Source organism: Trachemys scripta, unplaced genomic scaffold (assembly GCF_013100865.1).
Source record: "Trachemys scripta elegans isolate TJP31775 unplaced genomic scaffold, CAS_Tse_1.0 scaffold_28, whole genome shotgun sequence".
NCBI classification, from domain to species: Eukaryota; Metazoa; Chordata; order Testudines; family Emydidae; genus Trachemys; species Trachemys scripta.
In genome coordinates this window covers 2,066,943-2,076,599 of record NW_023260513.1, presented here as the reverse complement: position 1 = coordinate 2,076,599, position 9,657 = coordinate 2,066,943, and the positions used below count along the sequence as shown (strand labels likewise).

Here is a 9,657-nt window from a genome sequence, read left to right as displayed (position 1 = left end):
GGGGGGGGGGGGGGGGGGGGGGCTAGGGTGGGGCTCCTCCCGTCCTCTTTTTTGCTTGCTGAAATATGGTAACCCTATTAATGTGGTCTGTGAATGCTGAGTGGGGAGTGTTGGCTGGGAAGGCAGGGGAGTGTGGCTAGGATTGTCTGCATGGGGGGATGGGAGACTGGCCTTGAGGGAGAATACCTGAGCATGTAACATGAGAACCCAGGAAGGGGTTAGAGGCCAGGTGGCACCCTTGCCCGGGAAACTGAAAAACTGAACAAAGGCTGGGGAGAGAGTTGCAGGAGCTGGCTGGTGGAATGGCTGGCAGGCAGATGGGGCTCTGACCTTCCCCCCAGGGGGCTGTGGTGCCCCTGGGACCCCAAGATGCACCTAATTGGGGGGGGTCCTGTTGTCTGTGCCTGCAAGACCTGTCTACGACTGTATTCCTATCGTCTAAATAAACCTTCTGCTTTACTGGCTGGCTGAGAGTCATGGTGAATCGCAGGAAGCCGGGGGTGCAGGGCCTTGTGTCCCCCCACACTCAGTGACAGGTGGCTCTCCCGCTCCATGAAGGGGTGGCAAAGATCTCAAATGCCATATGGCAAACCCTGGCTTCCTTGCCACCCACCTCTAAGAGGGCAGAATGGAAGTATTTCATGCCTGCCAAGGGGCATGAATACCTGTACACTCACCCTGCCCCCAACTCCCTAGTAGTCGAGTCAGTCAACTACAGGGAGAGGAAAGCCAACCACCCCCTACGCCTAAGAATAAAGACTGGGGAGTAGACTAGATCTATTCCGTAGAAAGGTTTATTGGTCCTCGAGTTTCCAACTAACGGTGGCAAACCACCAAGCTCTCCTGCCAAGGTACGAGTTCAATTTGTGGGGCTCTCTGCCCAAATTCAAGGACTCCCTCTAAGAGCCTGATAAATAAGCGTTCAAGGCTCTGATGGAGGAGGGTATGGGTGCTGCCAGGGCAGCCCTTCAGGCAACCTCAGATGCTGCAGATACGACCACAAGGTCTATGGCCTGCGCGGTGTCCATGAAGAGGGCGTCATGGCTCCTGCTGTCTGGGTTGTCCTCGCTCCACCACAGGCCTTCTGGCCCTGGTGCTCTGCTTCTCATGCCATTCCCTACGGCTCCTCTGAAACTCCCTTTTAAGGAGCTTTACCAGGGCCCACTGTTCTTCTGTCAGCCACCCCAACTGTTCCAGCGGGGCCCACTGCGTCTTATAGTGCCTCTGCTGGGTCTCCTTGACCCCATGCACCAGTCTCTCAAGCCTCTCAGGCTGTCAGGCAGCCCCTTTCCTCAGGGGACTTGACCCTGGAGCCCAGCCTGAAATGGCACAGGACCCTTCTGCAAAGAACCCCTCCGCATAACCCGGATCCATCATCCCCTTTCTCCTCTGTTCAGCAATAGTCCCAGTCCTGTCTCTGCCTCTTGTATCGGGGTGACCGTCTATGCCCGCATTCTCCACAACGTGTAGCAGTTCATGCCCTCACCAACACAGCGCCTCCTGCTGGTCATCTGGAAATTAGCTCTTTTCCAGCCTCAGAGTGCCCTCTGCTGGCCAGTGGCTCGCCAGCCTCAGGCCCCCATGTCCCTCCTGGACCCCCAGTGCCCCTTCACCTTGGGGTTCTGACCCAGCAGTACCCCCACACTCTGCATCTCCCCTCCTAGGGGAACCCCCTTCTCTGATGCCCACCTTGCTTCAGTGGTTACTGCCAGTCATCATCTAGTCCCCTTTCATTGGGGCAAACAGCAGTCTGTAATGACCACGCATCACTGACAAGGGGGTCAGGCCAGTTGCCTCTGCCTACTCCTGGGCTGCACCTCCCAGCCCCAGTACCTGCCTTGGGCCTTTAACAAGGCCTCAGCCTGGGGAGTTGCCAGGCTGGAGCTCCCCAGCTCCTCTTGCCCTTCTCAAGCACTGCTCTGCTTCAGGTCCCCTATTCCCAGGCAGCCAGGTCCTTCTCCCTTCAGGGATGGAGAGAGACTTATTCAGTGCCTCCCTGAGCCCTTATAACAAGGCCAGGTGTGGCCCCAGCTGTGGCTGCTTCCCCAATCAGTCTAGCTTTTTCTATCCGAGCAGGGTAACTGGGATTTAATTAAACACAAAACAGCATATAAAACTTACTTTTATTAAACAATCTTGCACCCAGTAGCATAGCACCTGGGTCTCTCAGAGGATTGAGCTCTTTATACAGTACATGACCTACTGTGCCATATGTATAAAGCTCAACATCCCCTGATTTCTGTACTTACCAAAAAAAAAAAAAAGGCAGCATTTAACTCAAAGTTTTTGATATAGGTTTATGGATTCAGCATATTTTTATTTAAATGTTTTAAGAGATTATAGTTTTAGGCCTTAACATATTATGTATTATATTCAGATTTCATTTTAAATAGGGTCCTTTTTTTTTTTTTTTTTTAAATAATTATAATTTAAAAAACAATTTCAAGTCCTCTTTACTTTTCTTTATCCCCCATAGTTTTTCCCTGTGTTTAATGAGGAGCTGCATCTCGTCTATGTAAAGGTAACTGCAAACTGGCCTTGATGTACATGTGTATGGTTCCTTCCCTGTCACAATCTTCATTTGGCCTGTGGAAGTATCTGGGGCTCTTCCCTCCACATTCATACACCGCTGTCCCTCAGGGAAGGGGATTCTCCCTTCCTCCAATCCAACTATAGGGGGTTTCACATCGGGGTGGGAGACCAAATTCTTGTGTAGCTCTCTTTATAGTTCTTTGGGCTGGGGGGAGGGGACTTAACTATGGCACCCACTGATCAGGGCGAGGGTGGGGGAATAGATCAATGGAGGGGGATGGAAGGTATTTTAGTTATTGCATTTGCTGATTGCTTTGTGTTTCTGACTGTGAACAGAACAATTGAGAGTGTAGCCCAGTGGGCCAGCTTACCTGTATTATATTCATTGCTTTGTTGTTCTGCTTTATTATATTTAGTAGTAATGCAAGAAACCTACAGGCTTTTATCCTGTAAGATTTGGCTTTAGCAGATGGCATGAGGCTTGAGGCCTATAACCTTTGGCACAGATAAATTTAAGTAACTCATAAGTTATAGCGAATGGAAAGTAGCATGCCAGAGGGGGAATTTTGTCCAAAATACTGAGATCAGCCACCCACAGAACATAACTGACACCAGCATCTGGAAGGTTCCAGACAGAACGTCCGACTGCAAAGGTACCATGGCATCAAATTGACGTGTATGCTAATAGGGTAACATCATACGTATACTAACCTATAGAAAATGGACACCTTAAGGGGAGGAAATACAAATAAGGACCCCTATTAAATATGCATTGGCATGGTAATGTCAGTGTAACCTACTATAAAAGTAACATCCCAGGGACAGCAAGTAGAGAGATGTAGACCTTGGGAGGGGCCAGAATGATGCCACCGGGAAAGATGAGGACAGTGACAGTGATGAGAAAGATAATGGTTAACCTTCCAGGGTGTAAGTGTGGCCGTCCAAATGTACTTTCTGTATTATCTCTATCTGCCTTGTTGAATATACACAGGCCCTGAATGAGACATCATAGCCCCTGAGAGGGAGCTGATTGGAGAGGAGAGATGGAGGAAGGAGAGTGTTCTACTAATGATGGACAGCAGATGAAGGCGCCCCTTAACCAGGGTGCAACTGGGGAGAAAAGAAGGGAGCAAAGCTATTGTAACAGGCTGGATAGAGACACTGAGGCATGCCCAGAAGAGGGGACACGTCAAACTGCCATGTATGGATGCAGCAAGCAGCTGAGTACACCAGTGAGCTCCGAGGGAACAGGTACCCAGCTTGTACTTTGTGTGCCTGCATGTGGCCAGAGGTCTTGTGGTGGGTGGGGGTTGTTACCCCTCTGAAATCCTGGCCCCTGTTGCCCTCTGGTCCAATTCACTTTTGCATGCCCTCTGTGTGAGAGGCACACACCTGAAACAGGTGCATAAAGGAAGGGCCTTTGGTGTGCATGACAATGAGCTATTGTCTGCTGGTGGCAGTTAACTCTGTTCCTACATTTTTGCTGGTGCAGCTGCTGTGCATGGGAGATGCGTCCCTGAGCTCTGGGGAAAGCTCTTTGCTAAGGCTGACGTGCAGGAAGAGGGGGATGGGAATGTTGAGATCGCCAAATGTCACACATGCTGGGAGCTTCATCTCCCATGGGGGCAGCCAGGGGTCATTCCCCTGAGTAACAGTGTGTCTGTGTCTCACGGTCACTAACTGAAATCCCCTCTTTGTCCTGAGAATCAAGATTTCAAAGGAAACTTCCTTCTTCAGACAAGGAGAGTTAAGGATTGCAGGGAGTTTGAGAGGTTGGACTCCCTGTGTAAACCCTAAAGCAGAGCCCAGAGAGGCCAGTCCTTAGTCTGGGGGGCCGGGGGGTTGCTTCAGCATAGAGGCTCCTGTGTGGGGGGCAGGGGTTAGATGTTCCTGTTGTACATCTGACACCTGTGCTACTTTGCCCTAATGTAACTGCACTTAGAGCTAGAGAAGGAGCCTTAGAAAACCCAGTGGGTCTGTCCCGGGATGGTTCTCCTCAGGATCACCCAGTAGCTTTTCTGTTGAATGCTGTGAACCTGGTTGTATTGTACAGCAAACAGAAAAACCGAACCCCTTGTTTCTCAGACTAGCAGCTGCAGTCTGTGCTGGGGATGTCTTCAGGTGGAATTTAGATTTTTGCATGAGCTTCCCTTAAGGGTGGGGCAGGGAGTTGTGGTCCAACCCTCTGAGTGGTTTCAGGCTGCCTGACTTAATCCAGGGGGTTGGGTGCAGCTGGAGTCGGCAGGCTCAGTGCCTGAGGCCTGGCCTACACAAGGGAATGAGGTTGGTATAACTGCTTTGCTCAGGGGTATGAAAAATCCACAGCCTTGAATGATGCAGTTAAACCCACCTAACCCCCAGGATAGACCACACTACCTAGACAGGCTGCAGCTAGTTCAATGGGAGAATTCTCCTCAGGGAGGTGGAGAACCTACTGTGAGGGGAGAAGTCCTCCTTTGGCATAGCAAGTCTCATCACCGAAATGCTAGAGCGGCGCAGCTGGAGCGTTGTAAGTGTAGATGAGTCCTGAGTATGTGGGGAAAGGTGTTCGTTCGTGTTTGTGTGTGGTGGTCTTTTTGGTCCTCTTTCCCTAGTAGGGGACAGAAAAAAGGTGAGTGTGAGACACGTTCCCATCCCTTCACTCTGGTCAACTGAGCCAAGAGCCAGACTGGGTAGCAGCTCTACGAGTCTGCAGGAGCAGTGGGAGAAACTCAACAGTCCAATGGTATCTTCTAGTCCTAGGGGCCATTTAAACCACATGCTGGTTTGGCGAGTGTGGGGTCATTTGGGTCTGGGCGAGTTTCAGTGTGTTTAGCCCTCTGACTGGGGGCTGTAGTTAATGTCTGTACCCACAGGGGAAGGGCAGCACCCTGGGAATCACAATAGATATTTGCTGACAGCGGCTCAGGCACAGATACCGTTAATGAGTCTGCTCCCCAGAAGCTCTCATGGCTTTGTCTCTTTCAGGCCCTGGGTCTAACAGGCTCAGGAAACGAGCTTCCCGTCAAGTCCCAGTCCCAGCTGTTGTCCTAGCTGCAGTCACAGTTTTTATGTTGATCGCCATCATCATCGTCATTACTCTAGCAGTACTTTTAGCAGGTAATTGCATCAGCCAGTCTCTGCTCCCCCTGGATTGTTTCTGGAGGGAGGCAGAGAAGTTGTTAACAAGTGAATCCAGTGGGTCTAGAATGGTTTGTCCTGACTTATCTGTTAAACACCATAGTGTACCTCTGTATTAACCACCTGCACTGGCCCTTCAGATGTATCCTTGGTGTTACTCAAGGCTGACCCCCACTGCTGCTCCTTCCCTGAAAGGGTTAAACTTCAGCAGGCTTTCCCAGGAGTTTGTGACCTGGTCCCTGCTGCTGCACTGGGGGGAGGAGGCGGGGGTGGGGTTTCCAAAAGGAGGCTGCGGGAGTTGGTGCCCATTGAAATTCCCTGGGAGCCTGTGACAGACTCGCTGGCTTGAGGCTGCTGGGGAAATCCCAGCTGAACTGTCTCTGGACAGGGTGACTTTGGCACTGACCTTTTTAACCCAGCTCAGCCCAGTCAGTGGTCCCCAAACTGTCTCAATCACGCCCCCCCTTACCCAGTCCATGCCCCCCAACAGCCAGGCTGGGGGTGAGTGGGCCAGAATGGGGGAGCTGTGCTCCGGGGATGGCAGGGGTGACTGAGGCAGGGCAGGGGCGGCAGAGCCATGCTCAGGGCAGGACCAGGGAGCTGCCTGTGTCTCTCTCTCTCGCCTTTGAGTGCTCTTCCAGGCTCCAGCAGCAGCTGCTCTTCCTGTGCGCCTCCCCCCCTGAGGTGGAAGCAGGTTACTGGAGGTAACCGGACTTTTAGTGTCCAGGCAGCTGGGGCTGGAGCTGGGTGGCGCTCCCTCTCCATGGCTTGGGTTCACTGTGCGCTTCCCCCCACTCCCCCCTGACATTTTGGGGACCACTGTCTTAACCTCACAGGCCTGTCCATTCCTGGGGTTATGGTGCCACCTTGTGGCCATTTTATGTCACTGAGCATTACAGTGCTTGTCTCAAACTCATTCACTTGGCTCCGAATCCCCTGCACAGGATAAGATGCTTTGAGCTGTGTTAGTCCCCACCATCCCTTACCCTGGGCAGGGAACATCCCTGGAATTCTTACTGGTACAGACACCATAAAGCACATCTCTGTTGGGCTGGGACTCCAGTGTCTGGTTCTCTGGGAGCCTGTCCCTTGCACAGGTCAGTGCAGTCAGGGTTTGTTCCCTGATGTGAGTCTAATCCCATCTTCATCCCCAGATGCATCTCTAAAGCAAAGAGCCTGGGGAGGGGAGGCAGCCAGCTGGGGTAATAGACCCAGCATCCCACACAATCATATTGAACCATATCTTTATTTGGTGCAATATTTGTCTGTGCCGGCCATCAGGTAACGCTCCCCTGCCTGCTCTGTCTTTATGGTGAATCTGGTGCTATTGCACTGTGCTGTGGGTTGCTTGTCAGCTGCACTTTCTGTGAATTTGACCCCCAGAACTGCTGGGGATGAGAGGAGGGGGGCCTGGAACAGCCACTATAGAGAAGGGGGTCGGTTGCCCATCCCTTGTTTCAAATGGTCTATTTCCTCCCTCAGCACAGCAGCCTGGGGTGTAAGGAGCCTGGATCTGAGTGGTTCTGTCACCTCATTCACTCAAATACAGAGTCAGGCTGGGGGTAGGGGACACAGTCTCTGACCCTGTGTTACTTGTCTCTCTTTCAGTGGAAAAATCCAAACCACCTGTGGCTGTTCCAGGCCCCCCTGCTGTGCCCGGCTGCCCGGACGGCTGGATCGGATACCGAGGGAAATGCTATTATTTCTCAGAGACTGAAGGGAACTGGACCTATAGCCAGAGCCAGTGCTCTGCACTCAACGCCTCCCTGGCTGGGATCGACAGTGATCAGGAAAAGGTGAGAGAGCGGCAGATGCTTCATCCCAACAGACTGGGCCTGGCAGGGCTGGAATTGGGCTGGGCTCAGCCCCAGGGGTTCCAGAAACTGCCCGGTTGCCTCTCCTGAGAGTGTTTCTGGTGGCTGAATCCCAGGCCTGTCCAGAGCTGGGCTCACACTCAGGGATAAGGGATCACTCACTTCCAGCCCCCCTCCTCTTTCCCAGAGCCCCAAGCGGGAGGATCCCCCTCTGTAGGGCTGGGCCGGCCTGGTCAGCTCCGGGCCAGTGGGCTGCCTGTGAAGAACCTGCCTCTGCAACTCCCCACAGCCAGTGGCTCCCTGGGGTGGGGGCTCCGTGTGCCTGCCGGGGGAAGCACTAAGGCTCTTGGGCTCTGCAGGGAGTGAGCTCTGCCCTTCCTCAGAGCAGCTGCCACCTGGTTTGGCTGAGGGGGATGGAGGGTGGCGCTATATGCAAAGCTGCTGGGAAGAAGCCTTGCAAGGAAGGCAGAGGTGCCTGCTTCTAAACTGTAGAAGGGCAGAGGTAGCTCTGTCCATGTGGGGATGGAGATAGTTGGGGGCTGCTCAGAGGCTCTTTACCCCCAGCTGAGCAGGCCCCAGTCTGATGGGACGTCCAACAAACCGGGATTCTCAGCCAGCGATTGGTTCACCGGCTGAAGCTGCTGTCAGCGGAGCAGAGCTGCCAGCTGCTCTCCTGATGGTCCTTCCCTCACCTTCTCCACCCCCTTCCAATCCTAGAGTGGGGCCGGGAGAGGGGAGTTCTGTCTTTTTGACCCACAGCTGACTGTAACTTGTTCTCAGCCTCCCTGTGCCATGGGCTGGGCTGGTGTGATCGGATCTGGGCTCTCAGCAGGCAAACTACAGGTGGCCCATCCAAACCTGAACGTCTGAACAGGGGCCATGCAGGGACAGACGAGCGTCAGAGCCAGGGGCCTAAATATTATCTGGTTTGTCTGATTTTAAGGATTTCCTGCTGCGCTTTAAGGGTTTCTTTGGCCGTTGGATTGGCCTCCAGAGGAAGCCAGGCCAGCCCTGGAGATGGCCCAATGGCACCAAATTTGACAACCGGTGAGTCCTTCCCTCTAGTGATATTCTCCATGTTAGATCACAGGTGTCTGCCGTGCTCCCAAGAGGAATATATTTAACCAAGGTTGTTTGGGGGTGTGGGAATGTATCTGGGATCTTACTGGTATTTGGCTTTCATGGACTAAAACCAATATTCCAGCAGCATTTGAGGCCCAGTGTAGTGTTGTCATTATCATTTGTATTATTGTAGCGCTTAGGAGGTGTAGACTAGTGCCCCACTGTGCCAGACACTGTACAAACACAAACAACTTTCTGAGAGGTGCCACACAGTGCCTGTGAGAGTGACCTGTGGGATCTCTCCCCATTGGGGCTGAACGGTCCCCGCCCCCAGGGGTTTACAATACAGCACAGTTGTGAGTACAGGGAAGGCTGCTACCCCAGCTCTCTTCTTTCAGCACCACCCATCTCTCATCTCCTGGCCCTCCACTACCTGCTAATTTCCTACACTCTTATTTTCCCCATTCTGCCAGGGAGGAGTCTGAAATGGGGCAGATGTCTGTGCATGCAGCTGCTCCTTCTGCTGCCCTGCACGGTGTGTAACTGGTGGGAAATGCCCAGCCACTCCCTGACTCCAGACCCCGCTGTCTGTGTTGCAGATTTCCCATAGGAGGAGGAGGTGACTGTGCGTATGTGATTGATGACAACGGGGTCAGCAGCTCGAGGTGCAGCACAGGGAGATCCTGGATCTGCAGCAAACCTGATGCCCATATAATGGGGAAGGGACATGACATGGAATCATAAGTTTGAGACTCATAGGAACCAGACCTGGAAAAGCTTTATTAGGGGTCACATCTTCCACTACTCAAAGATGAAGACAGAACCAGTCTCCTTCCTTAGACTCTCCTTGAGGATTCCTTTGTTTTGGAATTTTCCCTTTTGCTGTGCAGACAGTTTGATAAGAAGTGTGAGAATACTTCCAGCACCAGTGGATGTGGCGAGCACACACAGCTAATGTGGAATGGACATGAGCAAGCACTCAAAGTAGTAATTCTTCCACTCTACTCCACGCTGGTTAGGCCTCAACTGGAGTATTGTGCCCAGTTCTGGGTGCCACATTTCAGGAAAGATGTGGACAAATTGGAGAACGTCCAGAGAAGAGCAACAAAAATTATTAAGGATCTAGAAA

General features: G+C 52.5%; 1 protein-coding gene across 2 annotated transcripts in view; it reads left to right on the top strand.

Annotated features, from left to right (window-relative positions):
• LOC117870463 (C-type lectin domain family 2 member D-like) overlaps positions 1-9,452 on the top strand; it is a 20,305-nt gene extending 10,853 nt beyond the window's left edge. Inside the window, exons 3-8 of one of the 2 annotated variants that reach the window (XM_034757627.1) lie at positions 2,477-2,521; positions 3,524-3,783; positions 5,500-5,631; positions 7,261-7,448; positions 8,410-8,513; positions 9,128-9,452. In XM_034757627.1, the coding sequence (XP_034613518.1) occupies positions 3,576-3,783; positions 5,500-5,631; positions 7,261-7,448; positions 8,410-8,513; positions 9,128-9,272 (777 nt within the window). In that variant the 5' untranslated portion in view covers positions 2,477-2,521; positions 3,524-3,575 and the 3' untranslated portion in view covers positions 9,273-9,452. The remainder of the gene's footprint in view (positions 1-2,476; positions 2,522-3,523; positions 3,784-5,499; positions 5,632-7,260; positions 7,449-8,409; positions 8,514-9,127) is intronic. The other variant, XM_034757628.1, reaches the window with a different exon arrangement.
• The last annotated feature ends 205 nt before the right edge of the window (positions 9,453-9,657 follow it).